Here is a 26,902-nt window from a genome sequence, read left to right as displayed (position 1 = left end):
GTATGTAAGGGAGGGTAGGGGGGTCTGCACTACTGAGGGGGGGTTTGCACTGCTGAGGGGGGCTGCACTACTGTGGGGAGGCTGCACTACTGAGGGGGGCTGCATTACATAGGGGGTTCTGTACTGATGGGGGGTCTGCACTACTGAGGGGGAGTCTGCACTGAGGGGGGTCTGCACTACTGAGGGGGATCTATACTACTGAGGGAGGGTCTCTACTGAGGGGGAGTCTGCACCACTGAGGGGGAGTCTGCACTACTGAGGGGGAGTCTGCACTACTGAGGGGGAGTCTGCACTACTGAGGGAGGGTCTTGCACTACTGAGGGGGAGTCTGCACTACTGAGGGAGGGTCTTGCACTACTGAGGGGGGAGTCTGCACTACTGAGGGAGGGCCTGCACTGCTGGGGGGTCTGCACTACTGAGGGAGGGTCTGCATTACTGAGGGGGGTCTGCACTACTGAGGGCGAGTCTGTACTGAGGGGGTCCTGCACTGAGGGGGTTGTCTGCAAAGCTGGGGGGGGGGTCTGTACTGCTGGGGGGTCCTGCACTGAGGGGGGTCTGTAATGGGGGGTGTTGGTACTAAGGGGGATGTCTGCATTGCTGGGGGGTATCTGTACTGATGGGGGTCTGCACTGAGGTGGGGGGTGTCTGTACTGATGGGGGTCTGCACTTGGGTGGGGGGTCTGTACTGATGGGGGTGTCTGCACTGAGGAGGGTCTGTAATAGGGGGTGTCTGTACTGCTGGGGGTCTGCACTGAGGTGGGGGGTGTCTGTACTGCTGGGGGGGTCTGCACTGAGGTGGGGGGTGTCTGTACTGATGGGGGGGGTCTGTAATGCTCGAGGGGTCTGCACTAAGTGGGGTGTATGTACTAAGGGGGGGTGTCTGCACTGCTGGGGGGGTCAGTACTACTGAGGGGGTCTGCACTGAGAGGGTTGGGTTTGCACTGCTGGGGGGGTGTCCTGCACTGAGGGTGGTGTCTGCACTGAGGGGGGGCCTGTACTGAGGGGGATATGCATGTGTATCCTTCAGGGGCTGCATACAGTATACTGCATACTTTGTTGGTTGAAATTAATATAAGCTGTTGCCTGGGTACTGTGCTACATGAGTGTGGTAATCTGTTGTTCAATGGCATTAGTTCATTTTTTTGGGGGGGGGGGCCCATGCAACATTTTTGCTATGGGGCCCTGTAAATTCTAGTTACGCCCCTGAATGGTGGCAATCTGCGATTTTTATCGGGACTACGATATTGTGGCAGACAAACTGGACACATTTTTGGGATAAGTTCCAAAAATGCACCGATTACTGTATAAATGTCACTGGCAGGGAAGGGGTTAACACAAGGGGGCGATCAAGGTGTTAAAGGTGTTCCCTAATGTGTGTTCTAACTGTGAGGGGGATGGGACGGACTAGGGGAAGAGAGAGATCGGAGTTCATAATTAGTATGAACACAGGATCTGGCTCCTCTCCCCTGAAAGAACACACAGATCTCAGTTCTCGCTCGCGGGTGCCTGCCGCGCACTCACATCGGCTTTGGGCACATGCTGCGCGCCCGTTGGCCAAAAGGCCAAGCGACGTAAGGTAACATCTTTTCGCCCGGCTGTGCCATTCTGCCGCAGTAAAACTGTGGCGGCTGGTTGGAAAGCAGTTAAGGCCAGGTTCACAGATGAGCGGCTGCGGTTTGCAGTCCGGGGTCCAATGCGTTAATTGTTCACTGGATCAGGTGCAGATTTTTGCTGATTTCGCACCTGAACTGGACCCAAAAACACACAGGACCCTTTTTAAAACCGCACTGCAGCCGCCCCAGACATGTGTGAACCAGCTCCAATGAGAGCCAGTCACATTCACGTCATGCAAATTGGATGCCGTTTAAAATGCATCCAAGTGAACCCAGCCTTACTGAACAAACAGAAGTTAGAAGCCGATTGACTACCATGCACAGCTGCACCATTGTTTGTACTCTTCAGCTTTAGTAAATCAACCCCATAGTGTCAGATGATATGCAAGTTACATTGCCAATAAATGGATTTCAATGTTTTAATAGCACAAAAAAGGACAGCAAAAGCTCACTACTTAAAGCTTAAATCTTATGTATTTGTGATTTGCTTTAACCACTTGCCGTCCGCCCTATAGGCAATTGACGGCTGCAAAGTGGTTTCATAATCCTGACCGGACGTCATATGACGTGATCAGGATTATGAGCCGCTGCGCGCCCCCGGGGGCGCGCATCGCGGCGATCGTTGTTGCGGGGTGTCAGTCTGACACCCGGCAACTACGATCTTGGTAAAGAGTCTCAGACGGAGACTCATTACCACGTGATCAGCCGTGTCCAATCACGGCTGATCACAGTGTAAATGGGAAGACCCGGTGATCGGCTTTCCCTCACTCGCGTCTGTCAGACGCGAGTAGAGGAGAGCCGATCGGCTGCTCCTCTGACAGGGGGGTCTGTGCTGATCGATTATCAGCACAGCCCCCCCGAGGATGCCCACACTGGACCACCAGGGACGCCACCAGGGAAAAGGTAATCCTCCCTAGACCACCAGGGATGCCAGTCAGCACAATGGATGCCAATCAGTGCCCATAATGGATGCCAATCAGTGCCCACAATGGGCATCACTGATTGGCATGCATTATTGTTTGGCACTGATTGGCATCCATTACTATAGTATAACACCAATGCCGCCTATGAGTGCCCACCTGTGCCGCCTATGAGTGCCCACCTGTGCCGCCCATCAGTGCCCACCTGTGCCGCCCATCAGTGCCTATCCATGCCCATCTGTGCCGCCTATCCATGCCAATCCGTGCCAGCTATCAGTGCCAATTTGTGCCACCTATCAGTGTCCGTCCGTGTCGCCCATCAGTGCCGCCTATCAGTGCCACATATCAGTGTCCATCAATGCCACCTCATCAGTGCCACTTCATTGGTGCCCATCAGTGCCGCCTTATCAGTGCCCATCAGTGCAGGAGAAAACTTACTTATTTACAAAGATTTGAAACTGAAACAAAAAAAAAACATTTTTTTTTTCTAAATTTTCGGTATTTTTTTATTTGTAGCGCAAAAAATAAAAACCGTAGAGGTGATCAAATACCACCAAAAGAAAGCTCTATTTGTGGGAAAAAAAGGATAAAAATTTCATTTGGGTACAGTGTAGCATGACCGCGCAATTGTCATTCAAAGTGCGACCGTGCTGAAAGCTCAAAATTGGTCTGGGCAGGAAGGTGTTTAAGTGCCCGGTATTAAAGTGGTTAAGAAAGAAAAAAAAAAGATATATAATTACATATTCTTATGGATTTCTTTTAGCTGTTCAGTTTATCATTATACTGTTATATTCAATGACATAATCTCCTCCGTAGCCAGTCTGTAGGAAAAGTATGGCTACCTGCTGGTTTGGCAAAATCCACAGGCAGCTTAATTCTTCAATTAAAACATAGAAAATGAATCCCAACGTAATTTTACTTTAGATGAGTGCAATACAGAGGATGTTTTTTCCAGTTCTGTGAAGTATAAGAACACATCTTTTCTAATCCCTGTGGTAAAAAACTAAACCAAACCGAGTAGCATAAGAAAGTTGGGAGTATCTAGCAACGAAGAGCCCCCCTTATACTTACCAGCAACAAGAATGAGCCCAGCAGCTCAAGCCTCTGTCTTGGTTCCCTTGGTTCCTTATTGGACAGATTGATAGCAGCAGGAGCCATTGCGGTCAATCAAATCCAGTGCCAGTGTGTGTGTATAATATATATATATATATATATATATATATATATATATATATATATATATATAGCTGTGTAGATTGACAGCGCTATAAAAGTACCTGTAATGAATAAGGAAAAAAAAAAAAAAAAAACACAACATAAAGTCCAGTAACCGAGTTTGTTAAAGTTTATGATCACTGTCTGCTGGATCAAGCACGCAGAATACATTTTCTGCTGTTACTGCAATTCAGAAAGCCATATAAAAACATGGTATATACAAAGCGTTATATATACACACACACAATAAAAATATTTACAAATGCTACAGATTTTACAGCTAAAAATTAGGCTGGGCAAATAAAATATAGCACCAGTTAAAAAGATTAGTGCAAGTCGGGATCCTGTAGATGGCATACAGAGAAGGAAACTGCATGCAACTTACTCCCTCTCAAGGTGATGAGGCAAGCATGCAGCATGATGGATCAGATTTCACTGGCAACTTGATTGTTCCAAGTCAGTGACTCACAAGGAACTGAGGGTAACTGGAGGGTTCAGCTTAAAAAAAACTAGTAACTGCTCTCATCTCCTTTTTCTCCTATGATACATTAAGGACCCATAACACATGCACTTTGTGTTTTTTTTTTGTAACACGGCCTGCATTTTACATGCATTGCACAAGGTTTTTTTTTTTTGTCTTGTTCTGCCTGGCAGAGCATTGTGTTTATGCGCATTTGGATGCATTTGAAAAAGGTAGTGCGTTTTATGTACTTTTATTTTTAAAACACTTGTGCAAGTGTCGATTGTGCAATGTGCTGATTTAAAACTGCATTCATGGGGATTGTTTTTTGGTTAGAATCCCATGAGGAAGTCTTAATGACGAAACATGTCAGGGTGGTGGCTACAGGACAATCAATTGTACTGACGTGAGACGCCACTCAACTGAGAAGCTACACTGGCGCCGAAAGCAGCGACCTAGGAGTGGGTGAGAGATTACGCTTGAGCGCACACTTCTGGTCCACCGAGGCCGCAGTACACCATTGAACCATTGGCTTTTGTTTGCTGTGTGTTACACTAAAGGCTTTTTTCTACTATGTAAAATGTGAGTGCAATCATTGGAGTGTTGGTGTGATTTAATAAACTGGTTGTAACGGTATCATGCCATGTGGAGCACTTATTGATTTTCTTTACATATGGAGTCACCTTGTTGAATTATCACGTGGAGCAAGTGGATGGTCGCCTTTTACCCCAGGTGTGGGTTTAATAGCGCAGAAGCCGAACACGAGAGTGGGGGGCATTACAAGTCGGTGAGTGTGCTCTTCAGAGGGAGGTGTCACAAGCATGCGGTGTGGTGGAAGATTCAAGAATTTATGAAGATCGCTTTTTGGCTCATGCTATCAATTTAGGACTGTTTTGATCTTTTGCATTTTTTCCCTTATCACTGGGCGTTTATGCTTTTTTATCACATTTATTTTGTGATTCATTGCACTAGCGCTACTAGTTTTACTTATTGATATTCAATCTATAGGTTTAATTTCAGTTTACACATTGTTTTTTGTTTACCTAGGGTTTTGAGTACACTCACAAAACACACCCCAGCACACCTGGTGTCAATTAAAACCTAAGGCTGGCCATACATTATACAATTTTCTTCTCAAATTAGACTGAGAAAAACCATATAATATGAGGTTCAAACCTAAATACTTTAAATTTGTATGCAATCAGACTGACCCTTGCACTACATAGTTGAAGGTAAAGCAGGTAAAGGAAATTGAATAAAATATGGCCAGCTTAAAGGGGTTGAAACCCTCAAGGTTTTTCACCTTAATGCATTCTATGCATTAAGGTGAAAATCCTCCTGTGGTGCTGCAGCCCCCCAGAGCCCATGTTTTATATACCTGATCCCGATCCTTCGCCGGCCGAGAACGCACACACAAGCTCTGGTGTCTCGTGTCCCGATTGGATAGATTAATAGAAGCGGGAGCCAATGGCTGCGCTGCGTCAATCAAATCGACAGCGTCTGGGATGAGTCCTGCATTCTGTGGGACTCGGGAGCGCGCCTGCACGAGAGTCCACCATAGGAGAGCGCTTCTCCAACTTGGACACTCGATGCGAGGAGGAGCCAGGAGCGCCACTGAGGGACCCCAGAAGAGCAGGATCAGGGCCACTTTGTGCAAAACTAACTGCATAGTGGAGGTAAGTATGACTTTTTTTTTTTTTTAAACAAAGCTTTACAATCACTTTAAAGGAAACATTTCCTGACAGAAGCATGGAGGCTACTTCTGCTTACTTCTCACTCCACAATGCCTAGTTGTCTGGCTGTCATACTGAGCCTCTCACACCGAGTTACGATTTAAGAACTAAATTGCAGATAATATGCAACCTTTCTAGGATTAAAAAAAAAAAAGAACTGAAGCAAGAGGGTCAGCATGGCAGGCAGTCATTTCTGATTGTCATAAATGGCAGCCCTTGTATTTCTACAAGACTGGGTGCGCCACTTGTGTGGGTGGTTGCTGCTGAAGGACCACACCTGTCCCCACAGCCGCAATCACCTGCACAGAAATAATGCACTGCCGCTCTGGAGATACATGAGGATGCCATTAAGCCTAATGGTGGCACCCCCACGCACTGGAAACTGCAACACGGCTTCCTGCACTGGGAACTGCACTGCATTTGCAGTTTCTGTGTGGGACACATTTTCAGAAAAAATGTGCGCGCAAAATGTGTCTCGCAGAGCTGCACAAGTATGTACCTAGGCTGAGAAAAGGTTCATGCCATGGTTAAATCCAGTGCCTGACTTCACCTGCAGGGGGCAGTAAATAAACATAAAAACAGCCATTCTCCAGTGCAGAATCTGTGAAGAGTGCCCATCAATTAGGAGTACGAGCAACATGGGAAGAGAAACAAACTGAGGATGTCATCACTGACCCGTTTACAGGAAATTAAAATCTTATTGACTGCTTAAAAATGAATGCAGTCTGTAAGCCATCACGGTTTTGAAGAATAAGTCTACGCTTTAAAACAAGGAAGCAACGGATAAATAAAAAATTATATAAAAAAGAAATATCTTCATTTTTACAGACATTCTGCTGGGCCCATGTAGCCAGAATGTGTATTCTTCTTTAAAGAAATGCAAATAGTTCCATCCAAAACTGGATTATCGGTCAGTCTGTGTGCGGCTGCCCAGGCGCAGCAATGTCATAGTATTGGAATGTATACAGATTACTGCACTTGGCAATTCCCTTCCTCCTCAGAGTCATTGTGTACAGCCGCCGTGTCCATCTTGCCCGGGGTGCCCATTTCAGATAGGCGTCTTTTCATTTTGTTGTGGGCAGAAAGAGGGGACTGACAGTCTGCTGGCCTAGAGCCTCCCATTACGATGGCCTCCAGAGTCTTAGTCTTTGTCTGTAATATGAATATATTATTAATGTCGATTCTTAATGGAGTAGTATATTAAGTGTCATTTTAAATTTGCATTAAATAAAGAGATAGAGATATATACACACACATTATATATATACACACACATTATATATATACACACACACACACACACACACACACACACACACACAGTTTTGCTAAAAATAATAGCAGTGTGTTTAAAAAGGTGAGCAAAGCTTGAAATCCTTATAATAGCTTCTATTGCCATACACACAAATGCATTGGGAAAACAGCACAGTTTTCCAAATCAAAACATGAAGATAAATAGTTCAAATTTGTTATTACTTTACAGAAAGTGAAGAAAAAGGAATATTAGACAAAAAAATAGCAGCGTCTGCATTTTTCTTTGTAAATTCAAACATTTACTGAAAAATGCTTGAAGACTTGGCTTTCCTGTGAATCACTGAATATTTAGTATATAACCACCAGTGGTGCCAACGGCTCCCCCCAGCACTCATCCCCTGCCCCCGCCCCTAGCCCCTCCACAGCATGGTCCCCCCACACTCAGCTTCTCCTCCCGGCCAAACTGATCCACCTCCTGTCCAAGACAAATAGTCGCAAGACAATAAGGAATATTGACTTGCTAGTGTTGCAAGTGGGTGGGTTCGGGGCACAGAGCTCTGCACCCCCCGAGCCCAAACTTTTCCAAGCCAATTATTCCTCCCACTGACAACAATGATGGGGAACTATTCCTCCCCCGAAAGACAATAAACTGACCCTTTGTTTAGAAACTTTGGAGACCTCCTGCTAGAGCTGCACGATTCTGGCTAAAATGAGAATTGCAATTTTTTTTACTTTGAAGATAGATCACGATTCTCTCAGGAGTCTCATGGCGTCACGTCATCTTTCACATTAAACAAAATAATTGGGCTAACTTTACCGTTTCGTTTTTTTATTCATTAAAGTGCATTTTTCCCAAAAGATTGCGTTTGAAAGAACACTGTGCAAATACAGTGCGACATAAAATATTGCAACAATCACCATTTTATTCCCTAGGGCCTCTGCTAAAAAAATATATATAATGTTATATATTATGTATATTAATGTTATATATAACTTGGGTTCCAAGTAATTTTCTAGCAAAAAAATAAAAAATCAGATTTTAACTGTAAGAAACAAGTGTCAGAAAAAGGTTTAGACTTTAAGTGGTTAAGCTTCCTGCATATTCACACAGAAGTTTTATCCCTCTGATCCAAGTGGAAGAGATACAATGTTGCTAAACACTTAGACTGCCAAAGTGAGCAGAGAACTCTCTATACTTGTTAAATGCAAGAATCGAGAAACTGCGATATAGACGTCGGTGAGTGAATTGAGATCGCGATTTTTAGCGATTAATCGTGCAGCTCTACCTCCTGCTCTATAATAGACTATATATGACACCAGCAGTTCTGGATGTGCTGATAATTAAAAAACTCTGGATGGCCGCACTCCAAACTAAATTCAATGTCTTTTATTCATAAAACAAGATCACACAAAAATGGATCACAGCAAAAGCGTTTCACACTACCAAGAGTGCTTACTCATAGCCCAGCTATGAGTAAGCTCTCTTGGTAGTGTGAAACGCGTTAGCTGTTGTCGCTTTGCTGTGATCCATTTTTGTGTGATCTTGTTTTATGAATAAAAGGCATTGAATGTATTTTGGAGTGCGGCCGTCCAGAGTTTTTTTTTTTTATTATCAGCATGTGTATATGCCGTTGCCTGCACCTGGGTCTCTCTATCCCTGGAGGAGCTGTTTTTTTTGTTTCGTGGACCTGCCTGGAGCGGTGGTGTTCCTCACATTTGAAGTTCTAGGTGTGGGTTTGGCTGATGAGGCAAAAACCAATGATTTACATAGCTCTGTCCACTGTCCTGAGATGAGGAATAATACTGTAATTTGGGGATATATGATTGAATAAGACATATGAATACCTTCTGTTTTAGGAAGGCTTTACTGTGCTACAACCCCTCCATGTACTAACTATGACAGAGAAGCTTACCGCTCTGCCTAAGCATGCAGTGATCTAGATGCTATCTGGCTCATGACTACACAGCTCCCCCTGTGACTAGCCTTTTTAACCCTTACCCTAGCTGCTTCTTTTTCTACAGCTGGCTGCACCTCTAGAGCGCTATATACACTTTTAACCCATCAAGCTTGTTCTTAACCCATTCAAGCCTGAACATTTCCAGGGTCCAAGCCACCCCCCCTAATTACTGGATTCTATTATCATAACCACCTTTACCTATAGTTTTGTTTCCCCACCCATCTGTCTCTCTCCAAGAGCCCTTCTCTAGTGATCTGGATGCTGCATGAACATGATATAGTAAACAACGGGTACTCATTAATACAGATGCTTGTGTACCGGTGTCTTTACATGTAGATTGCCAGTAAAGGATTAACAGATAACTGAACTCACCTCCTGTGATTTGCTGCCCCCTGGTGTTGGACTGGAGAGGTTAGCCAGGTTCTCCAGATTGTCCATGTGTGTTCTGAAGAGGGATGGAGAATTTTTCTGTGAAGCCAGGCGGGGGCTTTTCCGCAGCGGCACAGTTGTCCTTCTAGCGACAAAGGGACTTCGCTTTTCTGATGGGATGTCAGCGAAACCTGGAAAATGCCAAATGCAATTATTGAGAAGGACGAATATAAAGTGAATTCTGTATATGGAGTGCTGATATGGATCACCAATTGGAGGGTCTCTCCAGGAAATAATTTAAAAACCTAATGGCAACATTCCAATAAAAAAATGTGAATTCACAAAATGCAAATTTTTCTTAGAAGAACAAACTCTAAAGAAACTAACTGGTGATCTACGCGTTTCCCTAATTATTGTGCAAGCTCAAGAGCCAGACCAACATCACTATTTAGCTGCTGTTGAATTGGCTCTTCCCTCAAGGGATGTCGGCATCCAGAAGCTTTATTATGTATTACTCTCATGCCATGTCTCGCTCTTCCACTAGTAAGCATGCGCTGGTATGGGGTCATTGAGGTACCATTTGGACTGTCCATGTTGTCTTTCCCATCTACACTATATTGCCAAATGTATTGGGACACCTGCCTCTACACACATGAACTTTAATGGCTTCCCCGTCATAGGGTTCAATATTGAGTTGGCCCACCCTTTGCAGCTCTAACAGATTCAACTTTTCTGGGAAGGCTGTCCACAAGGTTTAGGAGTGTGTCTATGGGAATGTTTTACCAGAACGAGAAGGTCTGGCTTGCAGTCTCCCCTCTAACACATCCCAGGTCAGGACTCTGAGCAGGCCAGACAAGTTCCCCAAACTTGCTCATCCATGTCTTTATCGACCTTGCTTTCTGCACAGGTACACAGTCATGTTGGAACGGGAAGGGGCCACCCCCAAACTGGCGGAAGCATAAAATTGTCCAAAATGTCTTGGTTGCAGACATCTTAAGAGTTCCCTTCACTGGAACTAAGAGGCCAAGCCCAACCCCTGAAAAACAACCCCACACTATAATCCACCCTTCACCAAATGATTTTGAACAGTGCACAAAGCAAGGTCCATAAAGACATGGATGAGCGAGTTTGGGGCAGAGGAACTTGACTGGCCTGCACAGAGTCCTGACCTCAACCTGATAGAACACCTGTGGGATGAATTCAAGTGGAGACTTCAAGCCAGGCCTTTTCATTCAACATCAATGCCTGACCTCACAAATGCACTTCTAGAAGAATGGTCAAACATTCCCATAGACACACTCCTAAACTGCTACAATTGTACAGGATGTCATCTTAGCCTTCATTAAGAAATCTTGGCCTCTGATCTGCAGTTTCCATGGTGCTGCACATGTAATCAGCTATAACACCAGCCAGATGAAGAGTTGGGGGGGGGGGGGACACAACCTGACATGTTCAAAGTTTTCCCACTTGATAAAGAGGTTGGAGTTGCCCTTTAATGTTCCTTCTTTCAATTGGGCAAATATGGCCCTCTGGATGACATTCCTGCTGTACGGCACACTGCCCAACAAGGTATGGATGAGTTTGTCTACACCCGCCAAACCTACCCTTTCTCACAACTTCGGGAAGTCCATCAGGTTCAAATTCTTCTTCCTCTGCCAGGGTAATGGGGGCTTTCTTCACCTTCTTGGAGACACACTGGGGTGTTGTGGGCGCACTCCCTGCGTTATCAGAGTCTCTCCGCCGCTTATTAGTTGGTTTCCCAGATCCTTGTGTGGATCTTCTGCTCTTCCGGGGTCTCTTCTCTGCCCCAGCTAATGGTTTGTCCGATACTGAGAGTGGACAGCCGTCAGGTAATGGCTGGTCTGATACGGAGGATGGACCGCCTTGCTCTTCCTTTACTTCAAATCCTTTCATCCTTGAGTTCAAGAAGTCCACCTGTTTCTTCAGCAGGTCATTGCTCTCCTCCAGTTTGTGTGTCTTAATCATTAGATTACAGTATTTCTCAATGCTGTCATCTGCCTCCTGCGTCTTCTCTTCCAAGCACTGCTTCAGTTCCTCGATCTCTGATACAAGGTCATCTGCACTAGTGTCCATTCCTTCTTCTGAAACAGACAAAAAAAAAAAAAAAAGGTTTAATTAACCAGAGTATGAAAACTTGTACCCAGGTAGTGGCTGGCTGAACAGATTTTTTTTTTTTAAGCTCCCATATGTATCATTCACTTATGTTTAAAGGGGGCTGCAGCACTGATGGGCGAATACTCAAATGTTTATTTAAAGCAAATCTTCAGCTTTCCCTTCTATCTTGCACATTTATACAGGCTCCTTTTCTGTACTGAAATTACTTAATCTGATTTCACTGCACACTGTGAGCTTCTCATAGTGTGCATTAAAAGCTGCTGCAAGTCTGATAGAGCCCACCTTATATCCTGGCTGCAGGATGTCTACCATCATTAAATTCTTTCCTTACAAGTCTGACAGTCCCTGCCCCCCCCCCCCCCCCCTTTCATTCACTGGATTGCAGTTCCTCATCCTGTAGATGTTTTAATATTAAAGCCTTGATCACACACTTCAAATTAAACAATAATAAAACAAACAAAAACCCAAATGTCCCTAAGATACATGCAACTAATTAGGAGTATAAAAAAAAAAAATATATATATATTATATATATATATATATATATATATATATATATATATATATAACAAAATTATTAGTACAATTCAAAGTGACAAAGGCCAAAGTGATATCAAAAGAGTGTCAGACTACAGCACACCATTTGTATGGAGTGGAGTGTTGGCGATGGAAAGCACTTTCTTGGCATCACTCAAGCTCTTTTGAGCATGGACACTTTAGAAGTGAAGATGTTCTGTAGTCTGACACTCTTGATATCAATTTGGACTTTGATTGTCACTTTTTTTTGCAATTTGTTTTGCACACCTGTGACCCGTTTTTAGCGTAGAGTGGTCTGGAGTCCACTCTTGGTTGACATCACTGCCATCAAAAGCTATCATGTTATACTAAACTGCCCTGTGTAATGGTTTTGCAGAGAGCAACACGGACCCACCTCTTCTGGATCCTCCCCCTTGCTAAGTGCCCACCAGAGTAAGCAACTTGCTATGGGGGCACTTAAACGTGTTCGCTCCTGAGCCCTGCTCTGTGTGTCCATTGAGATCCCTGACTCATCCCCGTCCCTTCCTCACTGGCTGTGTTTGACAGCAGAGGGAGCCATTGCTCCCGCTGCTGTGTCTGAGCCATTGAGGAGAGAGCTGGGAGAGCTAGATGGAGATTAGGCTCAGGTAAATATAAGGAACCACTTTAACTAATTGAAGGATTATAATGGAGTTCTGTTATGCATTATTACGAAGTCACATACTTTGTTTGTGTGATAAGGTCTCCTCTTGTGTGATGTGTTTCTTGAGCTCTTCTTTCTCTTGTTCCAGCTGTTTACAGGAGTTTACCCAGCGATTGAGGGCTTCAGAAGCTGCAGCATTTTCCTTTGTCATGTGATCAATACGAGCCTAATAAAAATAAATCAATACACTGTTAATCGCTTAGAACATAGAGGGTACCTTGGATTGAGGACTCTTATTTTCTCTTTCAATCAACGGTTGGAGAGGGTGAGTCCAACACCGTCAACCAATCAGGTTTTACTGCATTTCACACGGCTGTCAATCGAACTCTGGCAGCTCGCTGACAGGAAGAGAGAACAGAGTCATGTCAGGGTTTTCACACTCCTTCCCTGTTAAATCAATAGGCTTGAGGAATTGGAACACACAGTGTATGGCCCCTTTTCACACTGGCACTCTCTGCCAGCGGATCCTCCTGCTCGGCGGGGGGTCTCTCCATTGATCCCTGCTGAGCAGGCAGATGACAGGTCTGTGTCAGCTCCGCTTATGCAGAGCGGGCATAGCCACGGCCCGCTCTCCTGTATGGGCAGTCGGATTTAAACAGACCGCCTATCCGTTGTCATCCAACCCGATTCGCCAGACAGGTGGGGAACTGACCCCCAATCCATCTGTTTTTAGCGGACAGAATCAGATCGGATGTCAACAGACGCATGTCACTCCATAGAGGGTAACGGATGGACCAATCGTGTTCGCCTATAAAACTGACAGGCAGACCCTATCCGTCCGTCAGTGTAAAAAGGGGCCTAAGATGTCTCGTATGCCAAACATACACTTACCTTTAGTCCTACCAGCTGCTCCTGAGCCTGACACAATGAATTGTTCACTTCGGTGTTATTGGCTTTCAAGCCATCAGTCTCCTGTATCTGGGCAGCGAGAAGTCCTTCCATGGAGATCAGCTTCTTCTGGTAACCATCTAGGTCTTCCTTATGCTAAAATAAAAAAATACATACATTAAATAGTTGCCTAAACTATACTGAAAGCCTAAAACTTTGTTTTGAAAAAAGTAAGGCAAGGGTTAAAGTCTGTTGGAGATTTTTATTCTGCCATCTTTGTCCACATGGGGATATTTCCTTATACTTCATGCCATGAAAATTCAACAGAAAGAGAGAGGAGGTCTATCAAAAGTAAATGAAATCCCCTCTTGGATAGGATAAGTGTCACCAATTTCCCCTCTATTGCTGATCTGGTGGTGATTCAGATTGCGATAAAAACCGTTACCATAAATTTCAGAGCTTTTTGCAGAGAAGGCTTAAGCCAGCCATTCACTATAAGATTGGACCAATCTCTCCTCCTGACCATTGTATTCTGAAAGAAGGCAGCTGCTGCTGTCAGAAACACAGATTGGTGGCTGCAGCTGCTGTTTGGCTGACCCACCTGGTTCCTTCGAGTTTTGAAGGATGCCTGGTGGGAGGCTCCAAAAAGGTCGCCTATTCAAAATGCTAGGTTTGCTTTCCCTACCAGATGCCTTTGTGATTGATAAAATGCCCTGTAATAAAACTGAAATCAGGGTAAGGTCAAAAGTTAAACCCTTCCCTGATCACTGCAGCTCTTCCTCCCAATGATGTGAACCCCCAGCTTCTTCTCATCTGCAGCTAGGAATATCATAGTAGAGACCCCTCTGAGCAATGTGGCTCTGCCCCCTGGATGGTTAAACACATATTGAATATGATCTTTTCAACCAGTGTAACAGAGCAGACAACCGCAGGATCCCAATCAAGGCAGGTCTCCTTGGAGCAGGGCTTAGCCTATAGGTCTGCTGGGACCCACGGTTAACTTTTCGAGAAAAAGATATTAGGGTGAGGACAGAACTCCAATTTCTAACAAATTGTATTAACAGCAGCATGTAAAAAGACTAATCCAGCTCATAAAATTAGGGGGGGGGGGGGGGGGGGGGGGAGTATTGCCTCACTATTGCCCAGTTATTGCTGCAATACATAACACACCTCCTTTCCAGCAATGTCCCTCTCAAGCTTGCTACTCTGAGATCCAGTATTGGTCTTCTTCCAGGTTAAACTGCACCCAACATGCTTCAATTCACTTCCTTGGAGTCCAGGGTGTCCGGAACAAACCCCCTGGGTTGCATCAGCAAACCCCCCGGACTCACAGTATACTACAGAGAACCACACTGACATCACTAAGCGAGCACCATTTTCGGCAGTGTTCAGGACCAGGACTGTCCACCATCACGGGCAGGGAACCTGGACAGAGGTCTGCAAAAAGCGTATGTGTGTATACAGAGAAGGGAGCACACTAGAGAGTGGATGAGAGTGGACATTCAAAAATGTCATGTGTGTGACCTCAGGCCTGGGGCTCGGGTGCTGGAAGGATCCTCTTAAGACACACAGAGGAATCCTGTCCAGAGGCACGAGAGCAAGAGTGAGGACAGCAGGAGCCAGCTATCATGTCCAGGGGATCTCCAGGAAGAAAACAGCTGGGTGGCTGGTGAGTGAGACAGTCTGGGAGGACTGTGGGAAGTAGCCAGGGGGGGGCTAGTGAAAGGAGCAGCTGCAGCCAGGTGGGCTTGCAGTGCCTGAAGCGGTGGTGCTGGGATCAGTAGCCACAGGAATGTAGCTGGACACTGGACTTTTCTCTACACAACCAAAGGGACCTGCGGTCCCTGCCTGTAAGGGGCTTCTGGTTGAGTGTCTTGACAGTAGAGCTGCCACGACGCGTCGACGTAGTCGACTACGTAGACTAAGAAAATACGTTGACGTGCGTTTTGGGCGTCGATGCGTCACAGTGGTGGCAGTGCTTGGTATCTAGCGCTGCCCTTCGTGCCGCCGTCCCCCTCTCTTCTCCCCCTCCGTGCCGCCGTCCCTAGGGGTGCAACGGATCGTCAACGATCCGTGATCCGAGCGCACATGCCGCGATCCGCTCCACGGTCTCGGCCTTAGGAGAGGCCGCGGCTTCGGACTAGCTCTGAAGCGGCGGCCATCTTTCTACACCCAGGCGTTTACAATGTGATCGCTCCGACGGAGCGATCACTTGTAAACAAACCGGCGTCATGACATGACGCCGGTTTCTCTCTCCCCTCTCTGTACTGATCTGTGCAGTGGAGGGGAGAGGTCGGATGGAAGCAGCCATCCCTCCATACCCAGCCGATACTCTGCCAGCCTCTGCAATGCAATACTCTGCAATGCAAAACAATACTCTGCCAGCCAAGTCAAGCCAATACTCTGCCAGCCAAGTCAAGCCAATACTCTGCCAGCCAAGTCAAGCCAATACTCTGCCAGCCAAGTCAAGCCAATACTCTGCCAGTCAAGCCAATACAATACTGTGCAATACAATACTCTGCAATACAATACTCTGCAATACAATACTCTGCAATACAATACTCTCAAGGTTATCCAAAGGATTAATTAGCTAATCCAAAAAAAAAAAAACCCCACTAGATTCATTAAAAAATAAAAATAAAAAAAATAATCGGATAGCCGTTGACTAATCGAAAAAATAATCGATAGATTAGTCAACAGACAAATTAATCGTTAGTTGCAGCTCTACTTGACAGATTAATCAAACAGTGTTGCTTGCCAAAAGCAACACAGACCCAGCTAGAAGTGATGTGCTGGAGGAAGGGGAGTGTATACAGATAGTGTATACAGTTGAAGTGTCCCCGAAGAAGCTTGTTCCAGTCAAGTGGGCATCCCTTTATACACCTACCCCCATCCAAGTTTAACCACTACAATACAGGCCACTTTCGCCCCCCTTCCTTACCAGACCATTTTTCAGACTTCAGCGCTCTTGCATTTTCAATGACAATTGCGCGGTCATGCTACGCTGTACCCAAATGAAATTTTTAGCATTTTGTTTGCACAAATAGAGCTTTATTTTGGTGGTATTTATTAACAACTCTGTTTTTTATTTTTTGCAATACAAGTGAAAAAAAAAAAAAAAAACACAAATATGTTCCTCTTTCTATTTTAAAAGAAATCCAATAAAATCTAATTTTGTCATAAATTTAAGCCAAAATGTATTCTGCTACATGCTTTTGTTAAAAAAAATTCTGTTGGAACGAGTTGCCTGGTTCTGGATCCAGTCTCGATACCATCCCCTACTCATATTCCCTCCTTTTCTTCTGTTTATTATAAGTATAATGTGATGGCTGGCCCTTTGGTTTTATATTCATGCTTTGTAGCCCCTGCGAAGGGCACACAAGGAGCAGATTGTAGTCTCTTGTTTATTCCTCTTTATTCAACTTTTCAATAAAAATATTGAAACAGAAAAAAAATTCTGTAAAGCGTATGATAATTGGTTTGTGTGATCATGTACAGATGTGTGCAGGTGATCACGAACATATGTGTGCAGATCATCATTGGGACATGTGATTTTAGTGGGACATATGTGGGGGACATGTGTTTTTATTATTTGGGGACATGTGTATGTTGGGGACATGTGTGTTTTGGAGATGTGCGTGTTTACACCAGACTGGTGATCAGTGAGTAAAAAGCTGTAAAAAACAGCTTATACTCACTGATAACCAGCCGGCTGCAACGATCTGCTCTTCTCTCCTCAGCGACAACTTCCGTGTGAGGAGAGGAGAGCCGATTGCCTAGCAACCGGCTGTTTGTTTAAATCACATGACAGCTGTGATTGGAGACAGCCGTCATGTGATCAGGAGGGCCAATCACAGAACCCTCCTGCTGATCGGAGATGCGCCGTGTCCGGGTGACATGAGCGCATCGGGATTGAGCTGCTGCGCGGGCACGCGATCCCCCTCCTTCTGAAGGACATTCCTGAACGTCCACTCAGAAGGAGAGGGCACCCACCCGGCTGTATATGTACATTGGCCGGGAGGGAAGTAGTTAACGCCCAAATTAAAACACAAAAACAAAGTTGCTGGACCGTTCCCCGTCTCAAGTGCGCCTGTGAAGATTCGGTGTGCCTGGCTATGCAGGGTGGGGGATTCCTACTATCCAGCAGCTCCTACGGGCGATGCGCTACGCAAGCAATATATCTAAAGTGATCACCTGTTTCACCGTGTCATCCAGAAGTGATTTGTGGATAGACTCCGTCTGAAGAAGACGCTGTTCATACTCCATAATATTATTCCTGTGTGCGATTGCCTGAGATTCCAGTTCACTCTGCAGACTTGTGATGGTCTCTTTTAGTTCTGCAGTTTGGGATGTAGCTGAATGGAGCTGAGCCTAAACAGAGCAAAGAATTCTCAATTGAAAAGCCAGATCTTTAAAGTTACATTGCTGACAATGAACTGCAAAATGTATAAAGAGGAATGTCAAGGAACACAAAATTACCAGCAAATACATAACACCAAGCTGCTTTAAAGGCTTCAACAAAAGCTTTGCAGATCCTTTAGAAAAGCTTGCTGTACACATTGTTCTTATTGAAGTGGCAACCTAAAGTGTACAAGGCCTTAGAACAGTTAAGTAAAAGGTAACCAAGTCACATACAGAAAACAGTCCATTTCAGCCCTTCTAGCAATAGAAGTATGGAATCACTCACGCTATTCTGCTCGTGTAGCCGCCTGATCACCTGCATCTCCTCTTCCAGTGCCTTCTTATCTTGGCAGCTTTGATCTTCAGCAGTTTTGATGTGCAGATCAGCATCATGCAACTTACTTTGTAGGTTGGAACAGTTTTCGGTCAGTTCAGCCACCTGCAATATAAAAAAAAGTGAGACATTTGTAACTGGTGAAGGAAATATACACTTTATTGTCAAAAGTATTGGGACAGCCTTTACGTGAACTTTAATGGCATCCCAGTCTTAGTCCATAGGGTTCAATATTGAGTTGGCTCACCCTTTGCAGCTATACCAGCTTTAACTCTTCTGGGAAGGCTGTTTACAGCGTTTAGGAGTCTATATTAATGTTTGATCATTCTTCCAGAAGTGCATTTGTGAGGTCAGGCACTGATGTGGGACAAACTCACTCATCAATGTCTTTATGGACCTTGCTTTGTGCACTGGTGCGCAGTCATGTTGGAACAGGAAGGGGCCATCCCCAAACTGTTTTCAGGCACAACAGACCAATAAACTAAGGAGCAAAGTAATGCATCTCAGAATGCCCTAGAGAAGAATACATATGTAATGGTTGTTTAGTGTTCCCACAGTTAGTGGGATTTTAACAGGGATTCAGAGACTGTTGGGTTATACTGCTACCAAGAAGGTAGGTTTTCAACACTGGCAACAAAAAAATAAAATTTTAAAAAATGCTGTTCAGGCTAATATAACCCCTTCTACTCCCTGTATGCTTCAGTTTTGTGAAAAAGCAGTACCAGGGAATAATCATAGACAGAGGGGGTCGGACCTGTGCCCCTCAACGAACTCCAAGAAATGTACAGTCGTGGCCAAAAGTTTTGAGAATGACACAAACATTAATTCCCAAAGTCTACTGCCTCAGTTTTTATGGTGCCAATTTGCATATACTCCAGAATGTTATGAAGAGTGATCAGACGAATTGCAATGTCCCTCTTGCCCATGAAAATCAACTTAATTCCATAAAAAAACATTTCCACTGCATTTGTGAAGAAGGCTTCAGGGCGCCCAAAAGAGTCCAGCAATTGCCAGGACCATCTCCTACAGTTCATTCAGCTGTGGGTTCGGAGCACCACCAGTGAAGAACTTACTCAGGAATGGCAGAAAGCAGGTGTGAGGACATCGGCACACACAGTGAGAAGACATTTGGAGGATGGCCTGGTGTCAAGAAGGGCAGCAAAGAAGCCACTTCTTTCCAGGAAAGCCATCAAGGATAGACTGATATTCTGCAAAGGGTACATGGATAGGACTGCTGAGGACTGGGGAAAAATCATTTTCTCTGATGAATCCCCTTTCCGATTGTTTGGGGCATCCGGAAAAACCTTGTCCGGAGACAAGTTGAGCGCTACCATCAGTCCTGTGTCATGCCAACAGTAAAGCATCCTGAGACCATTCACATGTGGGGTTGCTTCTCCACCAAGGGAGTGAGCCCACTCACAATTTTGCCTAAGACCACAGCCATGAATAAAAAAAAAAATTAAAAATAAAAAAAGGGTACAAAAACATTTTAATTTTCTGCAAACATGGGAAAAAAATCGCTTGATTCCCCCATCAACACAGACAGTGTTGACAGGGGAATCCCTCCCATGGAGAAATGGGGTTCTCTCAGTGGGGGCAGGGGAAGCTCATCCCCGCCAGGAGAACACAGTGATTATTGCTAGTGGCTGTAACAGTAGCAAACCAGCCTGTTCAAGGCTTGGACTGTTTTGTTCCATGATAATATTATGTGGTGCTGTAGAGGCCTGGAGCAGAACTGGACAAAAAGAGACTGCCTCAAAATGGAGGCTACCATTAGACCCAGAATTCTCATACAGAAATCAAGAGTTGGGGGAAGAGCGAGTCTGGGAGCGGAGTCTGAAGTTTCTTATGAGGAAGACCCTGGCTTGAGCTGTGTCTAGAATAAGACCTAAATATTCCAAGTGATGATTTGGTTCCAACATTGCCTTCTAAAGGTTTAGGACCTAGCCAACCCTGTATATGGTCTGGACGGTTTAAGTTACATTGTTGGCCAAAGCATGAACTAACTGATCTCTTAAGATGGGTTCATCCACGTGATCCCCAATTGGAATGTCCTGGGCATGCAGCAAGGCTAGCACCGGCACGAACACCTTGGCGAATACTCGAAGTGCAGAAGATTGGCTGAATGACAGGGCCATATACTGGGGGTGCAGAGGACCCACAGTAAGATGAAGGAAGGTTAAGAATTGAAAGTATGCATCCTTGTGGTACACAGAAAGTTTCCCTGATGGAGAGTGATTATGGCAGACCTGGTGAATTCCATATAGAATTTCTGGGCATGAATGAAGACATTTAGGGCCTTGAAATATGAGATGGGGCAAATGCCCCACTTTGCTTTGAGAACTGAGTACAGGCTGAAGTATAACCCCTGGAACTGCACTGCCAGGAAGAATAGAACTTCTGTGACACAGAGGGTTCACCCACTGCAAGAAAAGATCTAAAGTGAGCAGTACTAAAAGCATAGTATTCTTTAAATATTATTAAAAGAATACACACGTGTATTAAAAATTGTATTTTTACAGCTACCAGATTTCAAGTTTAGGGCAAAACATTTTTGCAAAGCAAGTTTATAAAGTGCACAGGGAATGAGAATTAGTTCAACGGTTGCTTTCAAAATGCACAACAATAAAACACCAAAAAATTTATAAAATCATACCTTTTCTAGAAGTGTTCTTTTCTCAGCATTCACGAATTCCAACTGTGTTCCCAAATTATCACAGGAGGTTTTGAGGTCTGAGATGATAGCTTGTAGGGAGTCATTGTCTGCTGACATGGTCTGTAACTTGTCTTCCAATTCTGCCAAACTTGACAGCAAACTCATCTTTTCAATTTTCAAATTTTCCATCCCCTGTTCAAATTGAGAGCATTCTGAGGAGTATTTTGATTCCTGATCTTCGGAGTCTTTGAGTTGAGTCTCAAGAGCAATGAGACACTGTGTCTTTTCAGCTATTTGCACCTTACATTCTTCTACTTCCAGTGAGAGTCTATCTACAGATTCCTTGAGGTCATTGCTAGTCACCTGAGCTTCCTCCAACTGTTGTACAAAATGTGCTCTCTCTTGTTCCATCTTATCTTTGATTTCAGCATGTTCAGTGAGGGCCTCTTCACATTTCTGGTCAGAAAGGGCTTTTTGCTTACACAGGTCATCCATTTGAGTTTGAAGCATCTCAAGTTCCTTCTCAGAACTTTCTTTGAATTGAGCATGCTCAGCTTCTCTCTTTTCTAGAAGAGCTCTTTTCTCTGAATTTGCAGATTCCAACTGTGTAACCAAATTATCACAGGATGTTTTGAGGTCTGAGATTATAGTTTGAAGGGAGAAATTCTCTGCTGACATGGTCTGTAACTTATTTTCCATCTCTTCCAACCTTGACAGCAAATCCATCTTTTCGCTTTTTAGATTTTCCATTACCTGTTCAAATCGAGAGCATTCTGAGGAGTATTTTGATTCCTGGTCTTCTGAGTCCTTAAGTTGGGTCTCAAGAGCGATGAGATGTTTCGTCTTTTCAGCTATTTGGAACTTACATTCTTCTACTTCCAGCGAAAGTCTGTCTACAGATTCCTTGAGGTCATTGCTGGTCCCCTGAGCTTCTTCCAACTGTTGTACCAACTGTGCTTTTTCTTGTTCCAGCTCATCTTTGATTCCAGCCTGTTCAGCTAGGGCTGCTTCACATTTCTGGTCAGAAAGGGCTTTTTGCTTACACAGGTCATCCATTTGAGTTTGAAGCATCTCAAGTTCCTTCTCAGAACTTTCTTTGAATTGAGCATGCTCAGCTTCTTTCTTTTCTAGAAGAGCTCTTTTCTCAGAATTTGCAGATTCCAACTGTGTAACCAAATTCTCACAGGATAGTTTGAGGTCAGAGATGATAGCTTGAAGAGAGTCATTCTCTGCTGTCACAGTCTGTAACTGGTTTTCAAATTCTTCCAATTTTGACAGCAAATTCATCTTTTCATTTCTCAGATTTTCCGTCACCTGTTCAAACCGAGAGCATTCTAAAGAATATTTGGATTCCCATTCTTCAGAATCTTTAAGTTGGCTCTCAAGAGCTGTGAGATGTTGCATCTTTTCAGCTAGTTGAAGCTTACACTCTTCTACTTCCAATGAGAGTTTATCTACAGATTCCCTAAGATCACTACTGGCCAACTGGGCTTCTTCCAACTGTTGTATCAACTGCTCTCGCTCTTGTTCCATCTTAACTTTTATTACAGAATGCTCAACTATGATTGCTTCAAGTTTCTCGTCAGAAAGGGCTTTCTGCTTACAAGTGTCATTCATTTGAGTTTGAAGCATCTCAAGTTCCTTCTCAGAACTTTCTTTGAATTGAGTATGCTCGGTTTCTCTTTTTTCCAGAGTCTCTGTAAGAGTAAAAATGGCAGTTTCTAATTCAAGGACTTTTGCCCGACTATTCTGAAGCTCATTTTCAAGATCCACAAGTGTTTTCCTTAACGTATTCAACTCCTTCTCCAGGGCTTCTTTTAGGGACTTTAAGCTTTCTGTCTCCTCCGTTGCAGTTTCAGTTTGAAGGATAGCGCTTTCCAAATTTTCCTCGGTCATGACCAACTCCCGCTCCAAAGACTCGATCTTATCATTGAGACTGTCAAATTTCCTCTCACTTTCTTTTAGCTTCTCAGTGGCCTGACGTTTTTTCTTTTCATCTGACTCAATTTTAACTTTAAGCTTTTCAATTCCTGTCCTCATAAGAGCCACTTCTTCCTGAGCAGAGTTCAATCTGGTGGTCATTTCATGCTTCTCTGCCTGGCAGCGTTCCAGTAAGCGAGAGATTTCAGCCTTTTCTTCATTAGAGGAACTCAGCTGAGTCTCCAATTTTTGCCATTCATGGAACAGAAGTTGCTTTTCCTCTTGTACTCGCTGCACCTGACTTTGCAGCTCTTGAATTTGCAAGGTCTCATTTTCCCGTAATCGAGTCACGTTGTCCCTTTCTGCCGTTAACTCTACTGTAGTCAAATTTGCCACCTCCATCTGCTCTTTCAAAGATCGTATATCAGCTTCCAATATCTTTATGAGCTCTTTGGAGTTTTCCTTATTGGATTCCAACTCAATTTCTCTTTCCTTTAGTTTTGTGTTCATTTGTTCGAGTTCTTCCTTTTCTTCCACTAAGTTTTCCAGCTCTTGAGTTAACTGATTTTTCTCTGCCTGGACTCCTTTGAGAACGTCTTCCAAACCATTTAGAGATCTTAAATGGCTTTCACTTTCTGCTTGCAAATGCTGACATTTAGACTGAAGGGAATCCAGATCTGCTTCTAGAGACAATGCATGATTCTCAATATTTGCTTTTTCTGACTTAGTTCTTCTTATTTCATTTTCTGCCTGAAGATAGCTTTCTTTCCATTCCTCATTTGACAGCTCTAAACGGTCTCTTATTTCTGATAACTCTGAAATCTTTGTTTTGAGCAGACCCATCCCTGTTATTGTTTCATGAAGAGCTTTTTCAAGGTCAGCAATTCTGTTCAAGGACTGCAGTTTTTCGGTGGAAATCAAGTCAATTTTTTCCAACAACTGAGATCTTTCATTTTCCAGTTCCTTTGATTTTTGTTCTAGTTCTTGATTTTGACCCTCCTTAATGCTATGTTCTGTCTTGTGTATCTCAATTTGCAAAGAAAGCTCTTTTATTTCCATTATCAAGCGTTGATTATTCTTGTCTTTTTCCTTAAGAAGTTGAAGAAGATTCTCCCTTTCGTTTGAAGACTCCGGAGTCTTTACCTGGGAAGACTCAGAAACTCCTCTGGCTTTAGGCTTATCTGCTGTGTTAGTTTTTCTTTTCTTCCTCTGCCTAGAAGACCTTCTGTTCCCTTTGTTTTCATTCTCTTCCTCTTTGCTAGTATCCTCTGTGCTTCCTTCAGAACTATTTTGGGGTTTTTCCTGGCCTTGCTTTGGAGTTTCACTTTTTCTGGATTCATGGTTGCCAAGCGAAAGTCTTCCAATGGGCAAAATAGTGCAGAGGCTTTGATTGGTGGCATCAAGTCTCGTAGTTATCTAATTAGGGAAGGAAAAAAAAAAATACATCAAGACCCAACTAAAGCACTAGTCATTTGTTTAACCCATTCTTAGACCCATTTATTTTATTATTTCTAGGCAAGATTACCCTCTAACAACTTCAGCCCTATAAGGATTTACCCCCTTAATGAGCAGGTGGTGATCAGCGTTTTTAATGGGACTGCGACATTGCGATGGACAGATCGGACACTTTTTGGGACCAGTGACATTATTAAAGTGATCAGAGCTAAAAATAGCCACTGATCACTGTATAAATGACACTGGCAGGGAAGGGGTTAACACTAGGGGGCGATCAAAGGGTTACGTGTTGCCTAGGGAGGCGGGGTGTACTGACTGGGATTAACGAGAGATCACTGTTTCTAATCACTAGGAACAGACGATCTCTCTACTCCCCTGTCAGAATGGGTATCTGCTTTGTTTACACTGGCAGATCCCCGTTCTGCCTCTCTGTGGAGCAATCGCGGGTGGCCATCGCGGCTGCAAGCTACGCGCTTTGGCTCTGGCGACACCTACGCCTGCTATAGCTCTTACATGAAGCACCATGCCGGTACGGCGATTCGCACAATAGAGCTGCCCTGCCGCAGTATATCTGTGCAGGCTGGTCGGCAATAGGAGTGTTGAATATAATAACAGCATTGATGCATCGTGATTCGGGCGTTTGCGATGCTGCAAGCCGGCCAAATCGATTGTTGACGTCATCCGTCGCTCCGCGCAGTGCTCTGCTCCTCAGGGAGAAACACAGAGGCAGAGCCTGCATGGTGGCTAAAGCCCCCTCCCTGAAGACGAAAGACAGCTGATGACCTCACAGTCAGTACAGTGCAGGGGGAGGGGCTTCACTGGAGACACCGGAAGGAGAAAAACAAAAAACACACCAAGCACCATGGAGGAGGGGGGAATCGACACAGAGCAGGTAAATGCCAATGTCAGTGATCCCATCCCTCCACTACCATCACCCCTCTGCCTCTGATCCAACCATTTGTCTGCCTCATCCCTCTGATGAAAAATTTTGTTTTTCTGACTGCGTGAATTTTTGGATAAAATGTTTTTACCCATGCACACTTATATTGTATCACGGAATCAAATCGAATCGTAGACAGGATAATCGTAATTGAATCGTGAGACTAGTGAAGATGTGCACCTCTAGTTGGCAAGTGGGTAAAGTAGTAGTAAAGGCCATTTTTGTATTTATACCTGCAAGCATACAATAAAGCTTAACTGTAGGTACAGTAAATATCTCCTGCGCACGGTTTAGGAGATATTCACTTCAGCAGCGATGTCACCGGCGTATGCGCACTACACTCTTACTGGCTTAGTGGCTTTATCAGGGCTTGGTCAATCAAACAGCAGCTGCCCGTGAACCAGGAAGGAAGGAAGACCAGATGAAGATGGAAGCCCTGTCAGCGGGCCACTGGTGGGCTTAGTTTTAAGGCAAGTTTCACATATTGTGCTAGTATGCGATGCATATTAGAACATTAGGACATTCATTTGGAGGGAGATTTTTAGTTTTTTTCCGGTTTACTATCGCTTTAAAGTGGTTGTAAACCCTTACAACACACTTTGACCTACAGGTAAGCCTAGATTAAGGCTTACCTGTAGATCCAATAAATATCTCCTAAACCTATACGGTTTAGGAGATATTTGCCCAAAGACAGGCACCGCTGTCTACGGCACATGCGCCGTAGACAGCGGCGCGCAGGCGCACTGAGCGCGGCATTTCCAACGGCGGAGCTGCCGCGCGTGTCGGCTCCCGTGCGCATGCGCGGGAGTGACGCCATCGCGGCTTCGCCGAATGACAGCGGCGGAGCTGCGAGACCCCACCGAGAAGATGGATGCGCTGGACTACAGGGGACAGCGGTGACTTCGCTGGCTCCTGTGTCAGGTAAGTGACACATAATGGGCTACTATGCGATGCATAGTAGTCCATTATGCTTTGCCTTTGCAGGGAATGAAAGAGGAAGTAAACTCATCAGGGTTTACTTCCTCTTTAAAGGCCTAGTTAAAAGCCAATCCCACCTAAAGACTCATATTTCATTTGTGGGTGAATGCTGGTGAGCTGAATCTCCAGTCAGTTTCTTAGATCTCTCAATAACTTTAGAACTCTCTTTGCAAGTTGGAGTCTGTCCCACCAGACTGTGTAAAGGAATGTTAGTTTCCTGCAGCTGGACTTCCGAGCCAACTGTATATGCTGTATTATACAATAATTCTCTGGGAAAGTTTAAGTGGTTCTTAAAAGGCTAGATTTTTTTTATTTTTTTATATTAATGCATTCCCTGCATGAAGGTGAAAAACGTTGTACTAGTTGTATTGCCCCCTCACCTCCCTGTATACTTATCTGAGTGCTATCACGATCCAGCACTATGTCCGTCTGCAGTAATGCTGGTCTCTCTCCCCTCACAGGCTCAGAGACAGCAGCAGGAGCCAATGCAGCCTCCTGCTGCTGCCAATCAAT

General features: G+C 44.5%; 1 protein-coding gene across 1 annotated transcript in view; it reads right to left on the bottom strand.

The window, feature by feature from the left end:
- Positions 1 to 3,860: 3,860 nt before the first annotated feature.
- Positions 3,861 to 26,902, bottom strand: part of CENPF (centromere protein F) — a 55,383-nt gene continuing 32,341 nt past the window's right edge. Inside the window, exons 13-20 of the mRNA XM_077485764.1 lie at positions 21,097 to 24,432; positions 18,393 to 18,545; positions 17,900 to 18,076; positions 13,709 to 13,861; positions 12,899 to 13,043; positions 11,127 to 11,624; positions 9,526 to 9,713; positions 3,861 to 7,093 (exon numbers count right to left, since the gene is read on the bottom strand). Of these exons, the coding sequence (XP_077341890.1) occupies positions 6,911 to 7,093; positions 9,526 to 9,713; positions 11,127 to 11,624; positions 12,899 to 13,043; positions 13,709 to 13,861; positions 17,900 to 18,076; positions 18,393 to 18,545; positions 21,097 to 24,432 (4,833 nt within the window). The 3' untranslated portion in view covers positions 3,861 to 6,910. The remainder of the gene's footprint in view (positions 7,094 to 9,525; positions 9,714 to 11,126; positions 11,625 to 12,898; positions 13,044 to 13,708; positions 13,862 to 17,899; positions 18,077 to 18,392; positions 18,546 to 21,096; positions 24,433 to 26,902) is intronic.

Source organism: Lithobates pipiens, unplaced genomic scaffold (genome assembly GCF_037356315.1).
Source record: "Lithobates pipiens isolate NorthernLeopardFrog02 unplaced genomic scaffold, aLitPip1_a1.2 Scaffold_18, whole genome shotgun sequence".
Lineage (NCBI taxonomy): Eukaryota > Metazoa > Chordata > Amphibia > Anura > Ranidae > Lithobates > Lithobates pipiens.
Note: the sequence above shows the minus strand (reverse complement) of the source record. Positions and strands in the feature narration are given on the sequence as shown.